This window comes from Lactuca virosa, chromosome 1 (assembly GCF_052849685.1).
Source record: "Lactuca virosa cultivar CGN04683 chromosome 1, Lactuca_virosa_CGN04683_v6, whole genome shotgun sequence".
In the NCBI taxonomy this organism is placed as follows: Eukaryota; Viridiplantae; Streptophyta; class Magnoliopsida; order Asterales; family Asteraceae; genus Lactuca; species Lactuca virosa.
In genome coordinates this window covers 190,291,109-190,315,098 of record NC_136426.1, presented here as the reverse complement: position 1 = coordinate 190,315,098, position 23,990 = coordinate 190,291,109, and the positions used below count along the sequence as shown (strand labels likewise).

The window sequence follows — 23,990 nt, the reverse complement described above, 5'->3', positions numbered from 1 at the left end:
AACATGTATGTCTTCTTCTCTTGGTTATTCCATGTGTTGGTGATGTTGTGTGAACCATTTGAGGTGTCACACTTGGGGCACTAGGCTCTCGAGCTACATGGAGTCAAGCAACAACAACAAGGTATGTATTCTATCTATTTTATTATCCTAGTATCGGTGTTTTGGTATGCTAGTTAGGATAATACCTTGGATATTCATATTTGCATGTATAATAGAGAAAACATAGATCCAAGGTATTTAGGGTTACATGTACACTTAGGAGTGTTAGAATGCTCAAAACCCAACAGTGGTATCAGAGCCAAGACTTGTTTTCTTGTTATACTTGCAAAATTAGCTGAAAAATCGAATTGTATTAGTTTAAAAGTTATGCTAATTACTTGAAAAAAATTTTGATGTGAATTATGTTTGTTCATATGAGTTTATTAGATTAATAGAAAAGTTAATTGATTATGTGTTTTCAATCCATTTTAATCTAAGAGTTGATTCTAAAATGTGTTTTTGTAACTTGTCCTCAAGTTATATGAAAAGTCACATTTAAGTTTCATAAAACTCATAAAAAGTTGGCAATGGTTACAAAAATGAAGAGTCTTGTCCTCATTAAATGGTTTTATGACTCCATAACTTGTCCTCAAGTTATGGAGGTTCAAGAGTCACTTCATTAAATGATAAAATGTATAACCTTAATTAGTTCCATAAGTTACAAAAATAAAGAAAAGTTACATTCTTTTATTAGTTTAAAGTCTTCCATAACTTGTCATCAAGTTATGGAACTTGAAGAGTTTTTTTTAATTAAAACTACTTTAAACACATAAGTTATGGAATTAATTAGTTTTGAATATTTTCAAAACTTGCCCTCAAGTTTTGGAATTTGTAAAGTTTTCCCCATGAATACTTTAATTCCAAGTTAGCCCTTAGAATTTTAAAAGTTAAAATTCAACCCTTATACTTTATAGTATTATAAGTTAATAATAAATATATGTATAAGAGCAAGTCAGTCTTACCGTTAGTAGGCCTCATTCACGAAGTCGGTCTATAAGGGGGGTATAAGGTTACTGCCTATAAAATGGCAGTTTAATGGGTGTCCACTCTCACCCACCGCTTCCTTGACTGGTGGAGGGTCGTTAGCCGAACGGGTAGGACAAGGACTATAATTCTCCCTTCATTAAAACTATTAATGATAAATACTAAGTAACTAAACACTTATAAATTCCCAATCTTAGTTACTTAGGAAAATGTGAATAAGGTGCTAATCCATGAAATTACACTTTGCACTTTGTTTAAACCGTCAGTGGAGCGTGTGTGGTTAACCGGCACACTAACCTGGATTTAACAAAGTAGGCAAAGGGTAACTTAATAGTTATCATAGTATTGGTGGAGCTCGTGTGGTTAACCGGCACATCGATTGAGGGGTAAATATTAAGGGTACCAAGTATATTTGCATGGTTACTTCACACCTTGTTTTGTGATCCTCGGCATCCCAGTCACAAAACCTGAAGGGCACACTCGAGATTGAAACATGCCATTGAAAAGTTCAATGAATCTCAAAAGATCTAGGAGTTTCAAATCCAATTAAAAACCTAATTACATTATTTCGTTTTTCATGGTGGAAATTGGTAAATCGCCATTTACCTACCTTCAACTATTTTATAACTCGGATTACGGCATCCCTCTTCCAGTTATAAATAGGTTGTTGGATCCTAGCCTTAATATTTTATATTGGGTGTTATATTAAGGACTTTAGATCAACTATCTTGAATATCTCCCAAAAGATGTCTAGTTCAGACATCTATGATCTTCCCAAATCTCTTGGAACTTTACTTCCTCCACCTCCTCCAATTATTCTCCCTAACCCACAAGTTCAAGGTCACTCTAGCCCTAATGGCAAGCAAGGTCTATGTGTGATCACATCTTAGAGATGAAGTCACATATTGACAAGCTGGGAGAGTTGGGTGTCAAAGTCTTGAGAAAGTTGGATGTTCAATCACTTTCTAAGTCACATAGTGAGTTCCTTTGGGACTCCTATGAAACAGACTATGACAAGACCCTTAATGATCTTATCTATTTGCTAAGATCAACTTCCTAAAACTTTATAGACATTGACAATGATGACATTGGATATCCAGTAAAGCTCTCTCTTCCCAATGGAAAGGGATCGGCCATAGTCAACTCGGTTGACTAAATGGTAAAGAGAAAGGCTAAGTCTGAGATAGTCCCATTATCAAGGGTCCATTGCCAAAGAAAGGGGCATTGGTTGCGAAGCTGCCAAATTTACCTAAGGATGTTAAAGTCAATAAGTTTGACTCTACTTCAGGTAAAGTCCACTATCTAACTCTGCTAAGTTTCTATTTTGAGATTCTTGATACATGATGTGACTAGGTCACATGGTGATGTTTTAAGAATCAAAGAAAAAAGTGAAGAAACTAAAAGAAAGAATATGCTGAATCTGATCGCGTAGATGAATTTCTATCACATAGTTTGAAGATCAGATTCTTGAGCTACTTCTTAGGAGTTATGATATTTTGCTTAGGAATAGATAACAACAAGTTTTCATATGGATTTTAAGGATGAGTTTTTCCGCAAAGTTTTAAAATAAAAGGTAAATCTTTTGATTTTATTTATTTTAAAATACCCTTACAATGGCATTTGTGAAAAACTGTGTTGCTTATAAGATTCCATTAAGAGCAAGAGTGGAAATATGAATTTGATTCTTTCATTTGTGGTAGTGTCTAAATTTACCAAATAAGGAAAGATTCTCATCACCCAAGTTTCAATTGGACCGAAACTTGGAATCATGCAATTTGTAGAGCATGATGAATGAGAACCTTCAAGCATTGGAAAAATTAAGACTAACTACTTGTTCACATGGATGTGTGAGTCAAGTAACGGACTAAGGGATCGAGTACACATTCTTGTGCACTAATTAAGTCCACCACAAAAGATCGATAAGACTATTCGTCATGATTTACTAAAGTTTAGTAAATATGGTTATACTTACAGGCTTAAGTATAATTCTGAAGCATTGGAAAAAAATTTCAGTGTATGGCGGAACGAATGAGAAGAATCAAATTAGGCAGAAGGATAAAAGTTTCTCAAATCTGAAAAGATGGGAGAGTACTTTAGTATCATGTTATATAATCATCTTAATGATTAAGAGACCTTATCACAATTCATCCTCTAAGTGCATTCTGGTAGCTAAGAAGAGGAGTTATGAATTGTTGAAATGGTTAAATCAAGGAGATGAGTCATACTTCGTTTCAAAACAAGTCTTAGAGTCATACTCCAAGACTATAAGTTGAGTGGCATATCTTAAAGAAAGGTTTATAACACTTGTCAAATGTAAGAGTAAAAGTGTCCAACTCTTGTACATTTGAAGTTGGTAAGTTGTGATGTTTTGGATTAAACAAAGACCAACTAAGGCCAATTGTGTGAAGTGTTTGTCTTGATAAAGAATCCGCACTATCTCTTGAATATTTGGCAAGATAGTTTTATATGTCAAGAGGATAGTGGCAGTCTTAAAGATCCTAAAAAGAATTTCAAGAACTAATCAAGAATAAAACCTGAGGTTCTTCACTAGCACACGACTTGAGGTTTATAACCTATCATGTTGACATATTCTGTGCCCATTCCAGTTAAAGTTGGCTTTGCATAGGAGTTCTGAAAGTTCTCAATTGGTTGCATAACAACTTGGAAGCAATGGCAGGCCCTGTACTGCCAGGTGGCAAGAAGTTAAGATTGCATAAGTTCAGTCCATATGAGTTTAGATTTGTCATTATCCTTGTCTTGTGACTATGGTTTTGACGATTCACATGGATAAGAACACATACACCATAAAATCTAAGGGTCATAAGGTTTCTCTCCGATTCATGAAAATGATGGTGATGAAACACTTCCACCAAGTAGATTTGAAGCAGATGGCAAAAGGTCTAAACAATTGAGACTATGATTACGGCATCCCATTTCATAGTTCTGAAATTGTTTAGACACACATGCATGATACCTAAGGAAACGTGTATGATTTTGATAAAGTTTTATCAAAGCATCTCGTATCAGAAATCTGAACTTTGGTAAGGAAGTCAATAAAGTATTGATTTCTAGAAGTCCAGCTGATTTCTGAGTACATGTCAAAGCTAGTGGGAGCATAAGTTTTATGCTAATAATCATCATGTTAGTGGGAGCATGATAATTATTGTTAGTGTTGCAAGTTAGCAATGTTAATTATAGAAAACAAAAGTTTCAATTCGTAAGGCTGCAGGGAATGAAAAAGTTGTTTTGCTATAATTAAGGGAGAGGATATACTTCATTTCAGTTCTAAAGGCTTAGATTGAGACCTTAATCATCTTTAGTCAAGAATATATATATGAATTTCATGTTGGATTGGTTCAACTTAAGGAAATTCTATATATTGCGTTCTCAAAATTCGATTATGATTACGGCATCCCTCTTCATAGTCAAATTTTGAAAACATGGCAAATAAAAATATTGTAGCAAAATACTGGTCTAGAATCATGTCTTTATGTGAGACATCATGAATCGTGTACCATTTGCTTTGGGTACAGGATCGATTACATGTGCTATAATATTTTTCATTTCTAAATTTTTCCAAATGCCCAGAGGCATTAAGAAGGGAAAAGGTCTAGAATTGGATATGACTAAAATGATTAAGCAATTGTCGAGGACAATCTGAGGTTTACCAATGATTGGTTGCTCAGGGACAGTTGGAAGTATAGTGCTAATTTTGGAAGGACCATATTGACATATTCTGAAAAGAGGCATCTCTTATTCAGAAGTGATAGTCAAAATGAGAATATGGAGTTGTCTCCATAGGTGGAAGTTATCTGTGTAAGATTAGAAAACTTAATGCAAGAAGCATGTCCAAAGCAATGTACTTTGAATATGAGACTTAGTTTCCATGGAGTTGATCTCCATTGGAATACCTTATAATGACTGTTGACAAGTCTTTGTGACTTTGTACATATTCATTAAAGGAGGGTCAGTGCATATAAGTTTAAAATCTAAACATATTTCAATAAATGATAGGAATTTGAAATTCTCACATTTTTCGATAAAGATTTGGGAGTGTGAAATTAGAATCATTGAAATTATGTTCAATTGGTTTATTTCACAAAGTAAGGATCATAGAAAAACATAGAGTGCATACTTGGTGTATGGCAAAGCTATTGTTTAAGAAAAACATAGTGTACATGCTTGGAGCATGGGACAACTAGTGTTTTTAATTCAAGTATAAAGTTGATAAAACCGAAACAATGAATAATGAGTAATCAGTATGGTGATAAATAAAAGTGTTTATTTATATTCATAGGGTTTGATACCATATTCGATTCATTTATTCTTGTGTTTCACTTTGCATGTTTTGACTTCCAGAATAACTAAGTCGCTCTTCCTGAATGATTAAGTTATTCAAACCATCCACAGTCGGTCATATGTTGGAAGTAGATATGAATCAAGACTGTCATGGGTTGGTTTGTAGTTGTCCAAGTTGGTGGACAAAGTGGTGCTACAACACTCATGAGTGCTCATAAGTTCTGAGTATTGGATTCAACCCACGCTCATTTGAATCACTTCATGGATTTTATCACGAGTGATCATGAGACGATAATATCTTATATTCTTAAAACCTAGAGATATGAGTTGTTACTATGAGTTGGTTATACATTGATTGCACAAAAACGCAGTGGTAACTCGATGTTATAAAACGTGCCTTTGTGTATGATTCAATAAGTAGTAGAACAAGCCATATGAGTCGAAGTTTATCCATTCCTTTTACCTTCGGGATAAAAGCGATATCTGTGGGCCCCTCGATGATTTGGTGATGACAAATGTAAGTGCTCGGTCGGGCCTGGACTGATTTGATTCGTTCAATTAGTCAGTCGTCATAAATCGGAAATCGGGAAACAACAAATGGACAGAGAGAATGATTATAATCCATGTCTGAGTCCATATGATATCTAGAATGGAGGAATATATGATCCCTTATCTAATGGACAAGTCATTGACAAAGGTGAGAGTTCATCTACAAGGTCAGAGTTCGACAGCGACTTTTGAGAGCTACGATTGCCAGTTGGTTCCTGAAGTCATACGCAATAATAGTTGTAGACTTATCCAAGTGGGAGACTGTTGGATTAGTGTCTAAGTCCATAACTATAATTGGTATGTACTTGACCCGACTCGGCATGGTCAATTTGGGTTGCATGGCATCGGAACATTTGGATAGACCGTTTATGAGGAAAAGACATTTTGTGACATATTAATATATTATAAGTTCTAATATATTAATATGAAATCATGTTATTTAATTAGTATTGATCAAGAATTAATTTGGACTTAATTTAGTGATCAAAAAGAGACTAATTAAATATATGGGGATTGATTGTGTAAATCATTCATTCTTATATATGTGGGCTTATGATCCAAGATTCCTTATATTGGGTTTAACCCATGTGGTGATCCATGGATACTCCATGGAGGTTAAAACCCATGGAGCATAAGGAATAGGTAAAGTCATGAGTTACATGGTGTAATCCTAATAGCCACACTATATAAGAACTCCTTTAGTTCAAGAAATTGGCACTAGTGATACATATGTGAGAGGGCTAGCCGATTTGAACATGTATGTCTTCTTCTCTTGGTTATTCCATGTGTTGGTGATGTTGTGTGAACCATTTGAGGTGTCACACTTGGGGCACTAGGCTCTCGAGCTACATGGAGTCAAGCAACAACAACAAGGTATGTATTCTATCTATTTTATTATCCTAGTATCAGTGTTTTGGTATGCTAGTTAGGATAATACCTTGGATATTCATATTTGCATGTATAATAGAGAAAACATAGATCCAAGGTATTTAGGGTTGCATGTACACTTAGGAGTGTTAGAATGCTCAAAACCCAACAATAAGTTTATCCTTCCAAAAACTATCCTTCCCTTTTCGTAAAGCTATCCTTCCAAGATGCAATCATATCCTTCCATGTAATATTATCTAGTTTAATATCACATTATGCATGTGTTCAAGCTGTTACCATCCTCATTTGGAATGTGTTATGAACATAGTTAAAAGTATAAGCCCACAAACAATTTCATCAAACAAGTACAAGATTACATGAGCCAAAAGAATTCTTTGTTATTGGTTAGTTAATACATGAGTTTAAAGGAATTTTGTAACGTTTACGTAAAACAAGTTTTAGATTCAAAAGAAGGGATCTTGGCAATCTTGAATGACACTAATCGGAGAAATGTTAAGTAGGGATGGAACTGAATTTGTTTACATTTGGTAGTTGGTGTGGATTCCTATTGTATGAGATTGATTTTGGATAAGGAAAGCCAAGATAGATTAGTCTTAACCTGAAATTGAATTCTTTAGTATCCTACCCACTAACGTTTTTTGAAACACAAATTGTAGAAGGATTTGCGTAAGAATTTTCTTTGGGTTTTTGTAAGTAAATTTGCAATTTTAACTCGTAATGGTTTCCATGAGCTTTATTTTGTGATTAGGTTTCCATGGTATGATATTTCCATGAGCTTGATTTTTTGCTTACATAATTTTTAATTTGTAGTTGGTTTCAACTATTTTATTTGTGTTTTTATTTTGTGGAACTGAATTTCTAGTTTCCAGCCACAGATTTATGGAGGCATCGAAGAAGGGATGGAATAAATAGAGGTGCATAGAATGAGAGAGAGTGTGACAATCATAATGGTGGAGGCATAGGATCCAACAATTGTTTAATAGGAAAAAACTATCCATGATAGAGAAAGATATCTTTCCCTTCCATAAAGGTATCTTTCCATGGATAGGAGTATATCATTCCAAAAGCTATCATTCCTTCCATAAAGCTATCCTTATAAAATGCTATCCTACCATTCCATGTGATATTATTTTGTTTAAAATCACACTATGCATGTGTTCAAGCTGTTATCACCATCATTTGGAATGTGTTATGAACATAGTTAAAAGTATAAGCCCATGAACAATTTCATCAAATAAGTTTCGGATTCCATATGTTTAAAGAATTCTACGTCATGGGTTAGTTGAGACATGAGTTTAAAGAAATTTGTATTTTTTATGTAAAACAAGCTCTAGATTTAAAAGAAATGATCTTGGCAATCTAGCAATGATCTTGGCAATCTTGAATGACACTAAAAGATTGGAGAAATGTCGAGTATGGATAGAACTAACTTTGTTTTCATTTAGTAGTTGGTGTGGATTCGTACTATATGAGATCGATTTTGGATAGGGAAAGCCAAGATGGATTAGTGCTAACTCGGAACTGAATTCTTTAGTATCCTAACCACTAACGTTTTTTGAAACACAAATTGGAGAAGGATGTGCGTACGAATTTCCTTGGGTTTTTGTAAGTAGATTTGCAGTTTTAATTCGTAATGGTTTTCATGAGCTTTATTTTGTGACTAGGTTTCGATGAGCTTGATTTTGTGCTTACGTAAATTTTATTTCATAATTTGTTTCAACTATTTTATGTGTGTTTTTATTATGTGGAACTGAATTTCAAGTTTTCAGACATGGATTTGATTTAGGGAGGCTTCGGAGAAGGGATGGAAATAAATGGAGGTGCATAGGATGAGATATGATGAGAGAGAGTGGTGGTCAAAATGGAGGAGGCTAAAGCCGAGAAGAGAAAAAAAAAGTTGGGATAGGTGGGTAGGATGTGGGGTGTATAATGAAGTTAAAGAAAAAAATAAAAGATATCATCAGTAAGGGTATAAATGTTATTTAATAAAAGTCGTTTTATATTAGTTAGTAGGGGTGTTCAAAACCGGATATCCGAAAATTTCGGATAGTGGATTTAGGTATCTGAATCCAAATTCGGAGACGGATTCAGATATCTAAATAGGATATCCAAAATTCAATTTCTTTTATTATTAGACAATAACTAAACATAGATCAAGACATTTGTTAGCCAAAAAAAAGGTTGTTAATCATGTTTAACAGTTGAGAAATAGACATTAGTTACGCAAATGCCATTCTTTATCCAAAAGAAAGAAAATTACAACTTGTTTTCTTAAGATAAAGTACTTGAAAAAACTATAAGTCAGTAAATGTAATGTCAAAAAAATAAATAAATATGTAATTTTAATTTTGATATTAACAGGCATCAAATTGGCAAATGTATAAATGAAAAACAAACAAATATCTATGCTTCAAAAGCAATATAAATAATTAATAGAAATATTTTTAAATTTTCACTAATTTGAGACTCTTGAATCTCTAATTTTGAATTTCGTATTAGAAAAAAACAAAATGAGAATGCATAATGTAAATAAATAATAGAAATATTTTTTAAAATATTTGATATCCAAAATATCTGAAATTTCATAAAATAGTTATTCGTATCCGAATCCAAATAACCGGATATCCGAATTTCGGATATTCGAAAAATCGGATATCCGAAATTTCGGATCGGATTTTCGGATATTCGGATCAGATGTTTTGGATGCGGATATATTTAAACATCCCTATTTGTTAGGGACTAATCTCTTAAAAATTTGAGATTTTCATTAGGAAAAAAGTAATAATGATTGCATTTGTGACTTTTTCTGAATGTCGGGATCAATTATGTAATTTTGTTTAGAATTTCAGTTCGGTTGGAAAATTCTAATTCCTCTCGTCTCAAATATTCGCTAAACCGAACCAAGGAGACTATGGAATCGCAAGTTACCTATTCTCCAAGTTATCGACTACTTTACAAAATCAGGTCAGTCGAGATTCGAGACTCTATATCTAAACGCCGAATTGCCAAATGCGTGATCTATTAACTGATATGCTTGTCTGGGTAAAATTTAATCAACTGCTAGCATTAGTATAGTCTGTTCATCGAAATCCAACTCTTTTTGCTAGCATTAGTATCATCAAATTTTGACATCAAAAGAAATCCAATTTTCGTATATGATGGTTGAGAATCGGGATTGCTATACATTAAATTAAAGTTCTCTGATGTACTCTGTTAAGCATGTGGGGTAATCATACAACAAATATCGTCATTCTTTTAGAAACACCATCATGTCTTTTTAGTTTGTGTATTTTTCTCATGGTTCTTTATCTATTTGTGTTGTAGAAAAATCACTCAGGTCAATACATACCTAACCTTTTAGCAACTTCAAACGGCTATTGTTTGTTACGTATCCAAAATGGTAGAGGGTATCTTAGTCATTTTGATTGTTATGACTTTGACACTGCTAAGGGTTTGTGTGGTGTAAATTATATATCAGAGTAGCAAACCACTTCATATTTATAATGCTTCTTTGGGACATTTGAGTAGCCTTGTTGTTTTGGGTTAAGTTATGCTTCCAAATATATTCCCTTATGTTTTGTTTGTTACACAACGGTGGAACAAACTTTTTATGCGTTTTTCAATAATGAGGATGAGGAGGGCATTCTCGTCTTTTTTTATAGACGGAAACTCGCAAACGCTCCGACCTTGTTCTACATTTTGGGTGGGACAAAAAATTGAAATTTGTGAGGCCCATATGCAATAAATAGTAATATACTTTTGTTTATTTGTGTGTTATAGCATCATGCTTTCGTATATTTCAGTTATAACATTTTAGTTGTAGTATTTTCTTACTAAGGTAATGTGCTTTGAAAACTTTCCATTGCTATAACTGTGTAATCTCCTAAAAAGAATAAAGACTGAAAGTACAATGCTATTTTTGGATAAATTTTACAAAGTACAATGCGTTAAACAAAAAATTCGTAAGTACAATACTGTAATAGAAAGAAATGGAACTAGTAAATGAAAGTATATTAGCTCAAGCCTTGTGAGTCATGCTGAAAATCCGCCTTGTAGTGGTACTTACCTCATACTTCTGTAGCTAATAATATTGTTTGTTCGTTTCAATAAACTTCAATGAATCATGTCAATTTTTTTTTACAAATTGTATGTAATGGGCACATGAGTTGTGTATCTATATATGTGATATTGCATTTTATTTTCATGGTTGAAAAGACTTTAGAATACCTTTTCAACCCACTCTCACGTGTCAAATACAAGAAATAGCAATGCATTTTCATTTCCATTACTCATTGAATGATTTCCCTAGTGGAGAGGACACATAACTGAGGTCTCAAGTTCAAGCCTAGGCATCATCTATTATATCATTGTAGTTTTTCCTTCTATGGAAATGTCATCAAAATAAAAACAAAATTTCTTTGTTATAACTGGATAGATTTTTCAAAGTATGATGCCTGAATAAGAAAAAAGTTGAAAATACACTGTTATGATTGAGAAAATTTATCAAAGTAGAATGTCTTGGATGAGGACGTGTGTCAATAATACAATTACTGGAACTTCTTAAAATAAGAGATGGTCATTTATTGTGTTTGACATACATACATAAAAGCCCCTCTCATTTTCACTTTGTGGTTGAGTCCATCATCCTTATTGACAATTATCATACACCACTTGTAGAATCAAAGGACATTCTTTTTTTCATATTTTTTGTTACATTATACAAAACCCACTTTCATATTTCAGAAACCTCATCAATAACTTACTCCCATTTTGATAAACATACAAAGTAAATCCCCAAATCATCAACACAGTAGCAATCACCTTAATCCCATTCATCTTTTACCTAAATATAACAACCGCTAAGATCGGAATCATTGGCAATCACCTTCTTCCTCTTCTACTTGCTTTCAGAAGTTCCAACGTCAATTTTTTGTTGATGATGTGACTATCAATATGAAAAAGGAAACACATTTACAAAAAGATGTATGTGTAGCAAAACACATGTATTGTTGCCATTGGCAACAAGTAGCAACAAAACTTTTGAGACCTACAACAAATATAAGCAATTTTAAATCATTTGGTAACCCCTAAATGAATACTTTTACATAATGTGTGTTTCATTCTTAAGAAAAAAAAAAAGCAACACAAATTAACCAATACCTTCTTGTGCACTAAAAGTTTAACATAAATTCATTATAATGCAACAGTAAGGTTGGGTGGTGCTTATGTTCAAGGTGGGGTTTCGTGGCAACAATGGTGGATGACAAAGATAGCTAGACCAATATGCAAAAATCATGAGAATCATGGCAACTCAGAAATTAATCAAATCAACAGAATAGCAAATCTATAAAGTAATCAAAACAATATGATCAATTACATTATATTCCTTACATGTGTATTGATTAACTCAACAACCATTCATATTGTTTTTGTTTTCCCCCTTTTTCATAATCAAAATATACAAGTATTGTAAATGAGGATTTTTTGACCAAAAACAATTTCGGATAATCATGTAGCCTCTCTTTCTCAAGCATATCAAAGGATGACACTGGACCTTGAAGATTCCTCCCTGCCCTACATATAAAGGAAAAATAAGAAAAAAAATTAAAAGTCACATAAGCATAAAGAGATATAATACCAAATGCTATGAAAACAGATAGTTTTTTGTATTGACATAGAAAAAAAAAGTATTAAATAAAACCCAAAAATCTTTATAACAACTCAAAATAAAATACTGATTTTAGAACCCTAAATTAAGGAACTCAGGCTCTGTAATTCCTTAAGGATTAAAAGTTATGGTTGTTTAAAGTTGGACCGCTTTCCCTTACATTTCCTATGCTTTCACTCAACTATAAAATATCAGCCCCAACTACATTTTGATACCATTTTCAAGAATCCTTTACAGAGATATAATACAAAAATTGTGACACAACCAAGATATGCTTTTTATTCATGTGATGAGAGAAAGATTCGGGTGTCAAAAAGTATACCTCACATTCATCACCAATTATTGTGTCAGGCTTCCTTCGGGATAAAGCTCTAAACCACTCTTTCTTATGTTCTGAAAACACAGAGAAAGAGAAATATGTCAAATTATTATTCACACGCAACCTCTTGGACAAAGTCACTGCTGCTGATATATTTATGTCATCCAACATATCAAAAGACTTGATCAAAGAAAATCAAATATAAAATGGGTAGATTTGGATCATATAAATATGAAATCTACCTTGATAACTGGCATCTTCTCCAACGAATTCACGATGACATGGAAACAAGACAGGGTCAGACTCAAAAAAACGGCTGTTGTGTAGGATGTATTCTCCTGTTGTTAACTGAAAAGGAGAGAGATCTCCACCAATGATGTGATTCCATGATTTGTAATAAGCCAACACATCTTCTTCATCCTTGTTCTCTCCATTATCATACACAAGACTCACCCCACACTCCTTTACAAGATCATAACGCTTCTCTGTAACAGTAATAGTAACATGGTCACCAGCCTCCATCTCATTTACCCCAAACATCCAATGACTTAACACCACCCAACACTTATGACCTCGAAAAACTTTGTCCCTGTGACGTTCATATATCCACGTGAGGTTCTTTGTTTTATTACTAATTATGACCATTGACAAACGTTGAAAATCATCATGTGCTCTTCTTTGTATATCCAGAGACTTCATTGCAAGCACAAAGCAGAAGTTGAGTGCTTTAAGGTTGTTTGGGGATGATGATGATGATGATGATGATGATGATGGGATGGTAAATGACATTGATGCCCCCACGCTTCTATGCGTAAACCAACTCGGCATCTCCTCCGCGCCATACATTGTGCTGAATATTCCAAATTCGTAAAACATCTGCCAAACACAATCATGTTAATTAAATGATTATATTATAGTATTATATGTAGTCAAATAATACTATAATACCCTTTTGTTATGGAGTAAATTAGTCCAGCCCAAGCTATGTAATACCCTTTCCTCAACACCCTCCATTGGATGGATTTTGAGCACTCCTTCAATTTCATAAAACCCACTTTCAAAATTTCTCCAGGGAAACTGAAACCGGAGTGGTGACATTTCTGGATCAAATACAACTTTTTGTAGAACATTATCATCAAGATCCTTATCATCAAGCAGCCGCAACTCTCTTAGCGTACGTGGAGGATACTCGATTGATTTCAATAAATCACAGTACCTCATATCAAGTATCTCAAGCTTAGGAAGGGTTCTCACACAATTGGGCATGGAATGGATTGGATTGTTATCTAAATATAACTCCTTTAACATTGACAAACGACTGAAGTCCATGGGAAAGGATTCAGTGGACAAATTATTATTCGAAAGCGACAACTCTACTAAAGAAATAGGTAAAGGAATTGAAAAAAACTTCAAATCACTTGGTATAGCAATAGCACCTACAAAGGCGGAGGAAGAGTTTCTTGTGTTTACGCCAATGGTTTTGTTAGATTTGCACATTTCCACTGAATCCATATCCTTATGCTCGATTAGAGAATTACCGAGATTACAACCATTAAGCAACATTGTTTTAACCTTCTTTAAATTGCTTATGCTCCTTGGAAGTTTTTCAAGTTTCCTGCAGTATCTCAGATCGATGAAGACAAGTTCCACACATTGCTCAATTGATTCACTAACCTCAAGCAAACCAATGCAAAATATAACTATCAACCTCTCAAGTGCAGGGAGTTGGTCAAAGTCACCAAGACTACGAAGTTGTTCACAGAAACTAAAATCAAGAATCTTCAACGATCCAAGTAAAAGCTGAAATGGAGATAAGTTAGAATTGGAAGTGAACTTCATCAACCACACATGGATAAATAATAAATGAAGATTAAATACCTTTTTCTTCTCCTGGGGTCTTAGTGGTTTATGATAACAGATGTCGAATGATTCTATATTGCTATATGACATGTCAAGAGCAACCAGATTCTGCATAGACAAGTCTGAAGGTATAGACTTTAAAGGAAACCCATGCATACACAACCATCTTATTTCTTCTGGAAAATTATTATAAGACCCATCCATTGGCACATAATTGAGTTGTAGTAGCATCAAACTATCCATGTTACTCAATGCATCTGTGTTAATATACGATGCACGCAACTTCTCCTTCTCAAGCATCCGCATGTCAAGCGCAAGGCCTACAATATTTCCCTTACCCTAATAAGAAATATAATGCCAAAAAACGTTATATATAGAAAATAATAAATACTTTAAACACACACAATAATAACAAATATACATGGCCTCTTACCTTTTTTTGTTTTAACACTCTGAATGACTCCTCATTACACCATATTTGACTTCGCTTCCATGGTTTATCAGGTGATTCTTGATGTACTTCGTATCTTCCCATCTCTTGAACCAACTGATGCATCTTCAATTCATTATTTTGTCCTATACTAAGAAGGCATCTGTCAATAAGATTTGGGATCCCAGATCTTGTGTTTATATCACATGCCTCTAATATTGTTTCGGTAACATCTCTATCTATTCCAACAAAATAACAAGCAATATACTTGAACAAGTCTTTATCATTCTTAGATAGCAAAGAATCAAAGCTCATTTTCAAGACATTATTTATTCGCGAGTCTGTTTCTTTCTTTAGGCCTTTTATGCACCCTTCCCAATAAGCTACATCTCGATTATGTAGATAGGTGCCTAAAACTTTGAGAGCCAATGGATGTCCTTGACAATACTTCACAAGTTTATATGACACCTCTTCATAACCTGCCTTAGGATGGTTGCACATGAATGCATGAAAACAAAAAAGTTGTTGTGATTCAGTCTCATGTAAGCCTTCAAGGAAGTGTTCTACATGCTTGGGTTTAATGTTTGTTTTGAATAGTGCACAACTTTGTGTCAACCATCTGTCCTTTGTCGTTATAATAACTTTGCTTCCAGGATGAAAACCTTTGCTTCCAAGTAATGCATCCAATTGGTCAACACTAGCAATATCATCAAGAACAAGAAACACCTTTTTATGGGCTACTGCATTCTCTATCTTTGTGGTGTAAATAGAAACATCATGAACTTTAACTGAACTTGTTTTTAAAATGTCACCGCAAAGTTGTTCTTGTAAATCAAGCAGCCCATTAAACTTTCCATCACATTTCCTAGTGATATCTTCAATATAGCTACTTGTGGGGAATTCAAGACAATATAGCCCATAGAAATGTTTTGCTAACGATGTCTTCCCGATGCCTCCCATACCCGAAATAGTGAGTATGTCTGTTGTAAGTGAGGATCCATCTTCCAACCATGAAGTTATGAACTTAATGGAATAGTCCATCCCAATAAGTAGTGGTTGACCACTCCTTAAAGGTACACGTAGTCTACGATGGATGTCCTTCACAATTTCTTCAATAAACTCAGTCTCTAGCCTGAAAATTGATTTAATAAGAACTACAAACACGATCCAGAAACCTAAAAAACCAGATTTGAAGATTAATTTGTCCAAATATTCAAATCCAAAATACATCATAGCTTTATTTTTAATTAAGTTTTTCATATCAAAACAATATCATATTTGCACTTCCATGTTCTAACCATAAGCATCTAATTTGTAAGGTCATAGATATTTATGTATGATATCAAAGCTACCAACGTGTTACCAGATTTCACTAATGGGCAAACTAACTTCACTATGTTTCTACAAGACCATCAAACTTAACTATCAATGCGGTGTTGCATGTGTCTGGAAAAAAAATGCCAGTTATAGGTTATCCTCTAATACCTATAGGTAAGAGAAGTTACTTATTATAAAAATGCTATGATCTGAATGTGGCATGGTATAATTAACGGTAGATGCATTGCAAAATGTTCAAAATTTGGTTTTTAAAAGAAAACAAATTGACATAATTGAATATAGTTTATCTTAATGAATAAATAAAACATTAAATTCACAACAAACATGTCAATATTATCGTAATATAATAGGAACTTAGATTCAACTTTGTGCATCTTCTTTATCCTAATGCATAAATATATGCTTATTTGATGATATTGAAAAAAAAAACTAATTTAAATGCATAGGGAGAACATGGTATTGACATTTCATGCACTTATTCAAACAAAACTAAATGTATGTGGAAATATGAGTAAGAAAGTGGTTACCTTTCATAAACATCAATTCCTTTTAAATTAGCAACCTCTGTAAGTGCTTTATTCCATCGGTCCATTTTTTGAGCCCACTGAATTCTTTTATTTGCATTTGTCTCTGCCTCCATTGTTTGTTTATGCTTAGCCATTGCATCTCCAAAGCTACTTTGTTGCTTCCTAACATGTGTGGGCTCCACATGATAAAATATTGGGATAACAATATGGTTGGATGTCATACGCTGCTCAAGGATCAGCACCAATTCATCCAGACACCATGTTGAAGAAGCATAATTCTTGGACAAGACGATAACAGAAGCCCTAGATGCTTTGATCGCACTCTCTAATTCCGGTTTAAGATCTTCCCCAGTTTCAATCTCTTCATCATCCAAGAAGGTATTGATATTGGCATGAATGAGGGCCTTATGAAGGTGATCAGTGAAACTATGACGAGTGTCAACACCTCTAAAACTTAAAAATACATCATATCTATGACCATCAGTTGATGAACTATGACCATGAGCTGATGAACTATAACCAAAAGTTGATGAAGATGAAGATCCTTTTGAAAGTTCAGACAGCACAACCATTATGAGCTATGTGTTGATGACTCTTCACCCTTCCCACGATTTTGGGTATCTCAGTAGTAGGCTACTACTCTGAAGCTCCTCCACACGTTAGCAGTTATGATTTATGAAAGTTGGTTTCACCGGATTTCCTCACTTGTGCTTCGATGTTAGGATCCCATACGTAATGTGTCTACATAAAAGCCAAATAATCAATATTTACAACATGCAAGTTATGTCTCATCAAACAATTGACATCTCAATAATAATAATAACTCTGGATTCTTCAGAAACAAAACTTTTATGTGATTAAAATACAATACATACGCACCTCCCAACTTTTCCTAACATTATATGAACTTTATTTGTGTTAAAATGTATATTTTTATCCCTAAACTTTGACTTTTGAGTTGATTTTGTAGTCGTATACTGCATAATGTGTATGTGTGTGAATAAACTCATTCTTTTTAATTTTTGTGTTTTTAAGCCATTCTAAACACAGTTTGTGTTGCATGCAAGCTTAGGCATCTTAATCTAAACACTGGAAGAAGGAACACAACAAAAGCTGCTGCTGATGTGTTCAAAATACAAAGAGAGGCTGGTTGGTTTTCTTATTTCTAGCAGAAACAAGCTGATTATTCTCTGCAATAGCAATCTCATGGCAGTAGCAGTTATGTGAAAAGTTTCTGGATCCTTTAACCAACATATATATAGCCAAGTATTGACATTGGATTACAATTACATGCCATGGGACTTATTTTTATTTGATTAATCCACATAAACATCCCCACTATTGTCTGAATGAAATCCATTTTAAGTTAGCTGCAGGATCCACTATTGCCTCCCATGAAAGAAGTTGCAAAGATATAGCCAATTTCAAGCTTTCCCATATATTATAAAACAAATAGAAGATTTAAACAAAAAAAATTTAACAACAACCTGCTTTTTTTTAATTTAAATTTCCCTATCACTCAATCTGGCATCAGTATACATCTAAAGGATTTTGACTAACATTCATGGGTCAATTTGTTCCAAATGATGTGTTTATGAAACTAACAAGTCGTGCCCTTTCTAAGGGTTCAGTTTCAATTCAAACTCTATATCAGATGAAACTTCAAAGGTAAATCAAGCATGTAGACATCACTATGTTTCGACTTCATTGGTAAGCTAACCACTAGTTATGATAATCGAATATTAAAGCTTGTTCATTATGAATACCTTGCTAACTTGCTTAACATATTATTAGATGCAAATAACATCATTGAAAAAGAATCAAATGCAAAAATCGTGTTTATATATATATATATATATATATATATATATATATATATATATATATATATATATATATATATATATAATGAAATTGAGGGAACAGTTTTCAACAATTGAAGACTTTCCCCAAGTTCACAAAAAGTTTTGTTCATCATTCTTGACTTTTGGCAATAACGACTGTGTCCTATCCTAATTGATAGATAAAATTAAAGAAAATAGTTTTAAAAACTGCCAATCACCTGTTAATGAAATAAACAAACGATTCCTATGTGACTTATGATTTATAAGATGAAATTAACAACATGTAAAACTAACTTGTTAGAATTCGATTTCATACATACCTTCCTAAGGATGACAAGGAGACCTGAAGCAGCGATGATAGAGGATGAAACAGCAGTGAAGAGGCTGAGAAAGATGATGACCGAAAACTACAGACCGAATGGCGGCGGCAAGTCGGGAGGGAAACGGCGAGTAAAGAAGGACAGAAGGGAGATGGCCAGAGGGGAGAGTCAACGATGATGTTCTGGTTTTCTTTGGGGATTTGTTTTTTTAATCCTTTTCTACAGGCAACGAGATCTATTAAATATTAGGACAGCAAATTCCTAGAAAGGAGTGATATTTTGTAGCGCAAATTCAGATAATTTAAAAAATTATAGACAAAATTGCAAAAATGGTCCGTGTGGGCATGTATTTTTTTTTGGGGTTTTAGTCTAAACTCTGATTTTTTTTGATTCGTGGTTCTTTTGAGCTAGTTTCATTGCGGATTTGGTCCCTCGGTAAATTGAAATGACTGTAATGCCCTTGGGGTATTTATTTTCTATTTTTCTTTCATTTTTCTAAAATCTTATATTTATTTATTTAAAAAATTAAAAAATAAGTGGTCTCTCTCTCTCTTCTTCACAAAACAAGAAAACTGAAAAATCAAGTAAGAAATCCTTGATCCCTTTTAGGTTCCAATCTCCAAGAAACAATTAAACTGAAACCAAACAAGCAATCCAGAATCATGTTCATCACAAATCTTTTAGAAATCTAAAATCAGGTTCGTGTCTCCAAAAAAAATGAACCAAAAAAACCCAAATCAAACTATCACGGATCTTTCACGCAACCAAGAAGATGGACATGACCGAGAAATGGTATCTGTGGTGCCCTTCTATTTTTTCCTTATGTTTTTTTCTCAGAGTTGCAGATGGGTTATTAGATGTTGTTGATGACATATCGATATGGTGTTTGTTGGCTGATGTAGATCGATCGGTTGAATCACACAAGAACCAATACCTCGATTTTTCCTTTTGACTTTTTTTTCGAGCTGAAATGGGTGCTTGGCTGATAAAGAGCGATCATTAAAGTGTATGAGACGGTGATGGTGGCGTGTAAAGATTATTGTATGCCGATGAAACCCTAGTTACACTAGTGTCGAATTCTAGTGAAGAGGAAGGTATGGGGACCTGAGAGGGATCCGATGACATATTGATTTAGGGGTATTTACATCTCCTGCTTGTTTGTGCTTCCATCAGACCTTGTTATTGCTCCAATTTCCAACTAATGGAGACCTTAGAAAAAGATGAGGAACATCGATCTACCTGCCAAATCCGACCACCCTAACCTCGAATTCGAAGTCATGAATCGTACTGTCAAGCAAACCGACCCAAACATCACATATGCTGTCAATCTTTGTGGAAAGAAAGAATTTGCGCCTGATTCATAAACAAAAGTCCAGAGATCCAGATCGACTTCCTCGATCGATAATCTAATGTTGAACAAGTTAAGAAACGATCTGGAGAGAGAGAGAGAGAGAGAGAGAGCCTTTTCATTTTTTTAATTATTAAAATGAAAAAATAATTATTAAAACTTTAAAAAAATGAATTTAGAAATAGAAAATAAATACACAAGGGTATTAAAGTCATTTTCGTTTACGGAGGGACCAAATCCACAATGAAACTAGCTCAAAAGGACCACGAACCCAAAAAAATCGGAGTTTGGACTAAAACCCCAAAAATATACATACCACAGGGACCATTTTTGCAATTTTGTCAAAATTATATTTATTAGGTTGCATAAAGTATTAAAATTAATTTAACAAAATGCTATCTTAATTTATATACGATATATAAAAATTAATATATATATATATATATATATATATATATATATATATATACGTTACGTTAAAGTGTTTCTTACATTTATTGTGTGCTAGAATACACCAATAAGAATTTAGTAAAATTTAATTATTATTGAATTAAATAAAGACAGATATTAAATGATTTCAATAATTGTATATATATTAAATGATATCCATAATTATAATTTTATCTTTATGGAAACTAATTAATTTTGTCATTAATGTCAGCAATAACATTCTTTCATAATGAATTTGTATCTAGGTTTTTATGTCAGACTGTCAGCAATAACATTTTTTCAGGACTCACTCACTTAAAATACAATAAAGTTGTATTAAATATGAAGAATGACGGTGTATTCTAGTAGAATATACTCTCGATCTACTAGAATACACTATTATTATTCTACATATGAATTCATTCTGAAAAAATATTATTGTTGACATTAATGACGAATTTAATTAGTTTCCATAAAAAAAATTATAAGTATGGATATCATTTAATATACATTTAATGTTTACTATATATATATGTTTACTATATATATATATATATATATATATATATATATATATATATATATATATATATATATATATATATATATATATAGGTGAGGTTCAATAGAGAACTATAATTAACCAAAGAACCAATGAACAATCGTGAGCGTCGGAAATCATAACGATCAACGCCCAAGGAAATAGATGTACACTTTTACATTGGACGCAAACACACCGGATTATACAAAAAAATCCACCATTTACAAAAAAAAAACTCACCACTTTTTTTCGTTTAAAATTTTTTTTAGGCCATGTTGTTTTATAAAAAAAAAAACCGAGTATACCGTTGTTCATGATTTTTCGTCCTCTTTCCATAGAGATCCATGATGATATATGAAAAACGAACTTTTTTTTCGAAAAAAAACTCACTTCATTTTCTTTGATGAAAAAAGTTAAGGTCTATTTTTTATAGAAAAAAAATTAATAAATATGTCAAAATTCATATTTTTTGTACTTTTTAAACATAGATTCATATTCATGTTAAAAAAAAAAAAAAAAAAACGATATTTCAGTTCAGATTCACATTGTGAACCTGTTCAGATTCATATTGTAAACATGTTCAGATTCACATTGTGAACCTCCTCAGATTCACAGTGTGCATAATAATAAGTCAGATTCACAGTGTGAATCTGAACTGATCGGAGCTTTTTCACATTGTGAATATTAAAATTTGAAATATTTACAGTCTAGATTTCAAAATTTATTACAAATTTGGTCCAAAATTTACACTTTTTGCCCAATTTTTAAAATTTATTACAAATTTGGTCCAAAATTTACCCTTCTTACAACTTTTTTTTCTCAAAATTTTGTTTCGAATATGTTTTTTCTTTATAAAATTATATTTATACAAACAAAAAAACATATTTTCACATAAAAAATCTTATTATTTCTATATAAAAACTTTTTAAAAAAAATGTTTTTTGTATACGAAATACCTATTTAGAAAAATAGGTATTTATTAAGTACATAAATATATACACATCCGTTTTTATAAACAAATGTTTATAAACATGTATTTTACAAAAAAAATAAATGTATACAAACACCTATTTTATTATAAATACATTTGTATGCAAACACATATTTATAAAAAATGTAAAAAAACATCTATTTCATAATAAGCGTATATTTTTTTATAAAATCAGTTTGTATACATTTCTTTTATAAAAACGTGTTTGAATAATTTTTTATATAATATGTGTTTGTATACATTTTATATATAAACATGTTTGAAAGGAAATGCATTTATTATACAAACACTTATTTGGGTGCATATAAATATGTTTTTACAAAAGAAAAATATATACATTTACTTTGAAATAGGTGTTTTTTTTACATTTTTTTTTATAAATATGTGTTTGCATACAAATGTATTTATAATAAAATACGTGTTTGTATATTTTTTTTTTATTTGTAAAATACATGTTTGTATACATTTTTTTTTATAAAAACGGATTTGTATATATTTATGTACTTAATAAATACCTATTTTTATAAGTAAGTATTACGTATATAAAAAAGTTTTTATGTAGAAAATATAAGATTTTTTTATGTGAAAATATGGTTTTTATGTATAAATATGATTTTATAAAGAAAAAACATATTCGAAACAAAATTTTGAGAAAAAAAGTTGTAAAACAACTAAAGTTAGGATGAATTCATAACAAAATTCTAAAATTTTGGCAAAAAGGTTAAATTTTGGACCAAATTTGTAATAAAATTCAAAATCTGAGCCAAAAGTGTAAATTTTTGACCAAATTTGTAATAAATTTTGGAAATTATGCCAAAAATGTATTTTTTGAAAGTTGGATGACCTGTTGACCGGGTAAAATGGTTAAATTGAATACGATTACTAGTTTTTGGGACTTAATTGAATAAAAAAAATATATAATGACTAAATTGATTATGATGTCAATATATAAGAATTCTATTGCAGTTATATAAGATGTAAATTATAGATTTGTTTTGGGGTTTCCTAAATTGTACTTTTGGTCCAAGTACTTGAACATTGAAATGGTTGGTCTTTAGGCATTAAAACTATTATTTTAAGGTTTATGGATCCCTACCCACCCACTGCCACAAGGACCAAGACTATATTATTATTATTATTGTTATTATATATATATATTAAAGTTATGAAAGACTTTAACAGTAAATTGGCACTTCTTTTGTCAATTTTGGTCCTCCAACTTATAACATTGACCCTTCACCTTTATGCTTTTGTTCACAAACAACCCTTTCACTTTGGTTTGAATTTTTCATAACCCTCGCATTTTATTACATATTATTAGTATTTAGTCTTTTGGCATAAATGGTCCCTCATTATTATTATTATTATTGTTAGACAAAATTACACGATTGGTCCCTGTGGTTTACCAGATTTAACACAGTGAGGACAACGATGGAAACCGAAATCACTCTTTTACTCCTAATCCAATTTTTTTTATTAATTTAGGCACCTTTTTTGTCATTTTTGGTCCTCCAACTTATAACATTGACCCTTCACCTTTATGCTTTTGTTCACAAACAACCCTTTCACTTTGGTTTGAATTTTTTCATAACCCTCGCCTTTTATTACATATTATT

At 32.3% G+C, this 23,990-nt stretch overlaps 1 protein-coding gene and 1 long non-coding RNA gene across 4 annotated transcripts; one reads left to right on the top strand and one right to left on the bottom strand.

Annotated features, from left to right (window-relative positions):
• Positions 1 to 9,609: 9,609 nt before the first annotated feature.
• On the top strand, positions 9,610 to 10,525 carry LOC145163417 (uncharacterized). Its single transcript, XR_013739696.1, has 2 exons — positions 9,610 to 9,723; positions 10,084 to 10,525. It is a non-coding gene; the product is annotated as an uncharacterized LOC145163417 (long non-coding RNA).
• Positions 10,526 to 12,077: 1,552 nt separating this feature from the next.
• Positions 12,078 to 19,293, bottom strand: LOC145163402 (disease resistance protein RUN1-like). Of its 3 annotated transcripts, none has more exons than XM_079082244.1 (8): positions 19,066 to 19,293; positions 16,902 to 17,642; positions 15,040 to 16,168; positions 14,625 to 14,945; positions 13,695 to 14,546; positions 12,989 to 13,622; positions 12,750 to 12,820; positions 12,078 to 12,328 (listed from the first exon to the last, which is right to left on the bottom strand). In XM_079082244.1, exons 2-8 carry the CDS (start codon positions 17,471 to 17,473, stop codon positions 12,167 to 12,169), a joined length of 3,741 nt encoding a protein of 1,246 aa, XP_078938370.1. In that variant the 5' UTR covers positions 17,474 to 17,642; positions 19,066 to 19,293; the 3' UTR covers positions 12,078 to 12,166. The 3 variants fall into 3 exon arrangements, with proteins under 3 accessions (XP_078938370.1, XP_078938379.1, XP_078938375.1); XM_079082253.1 differs by having other exon boundaries at positions 14,187 to 14,546; XM_079082249.1 differs by having other exon boundaries at positions 12,078 to 12,333; positions 19,066 to 19,292.
• Positions 19,294 to 23,990: the final 4,697 nt, after the last annotated feature.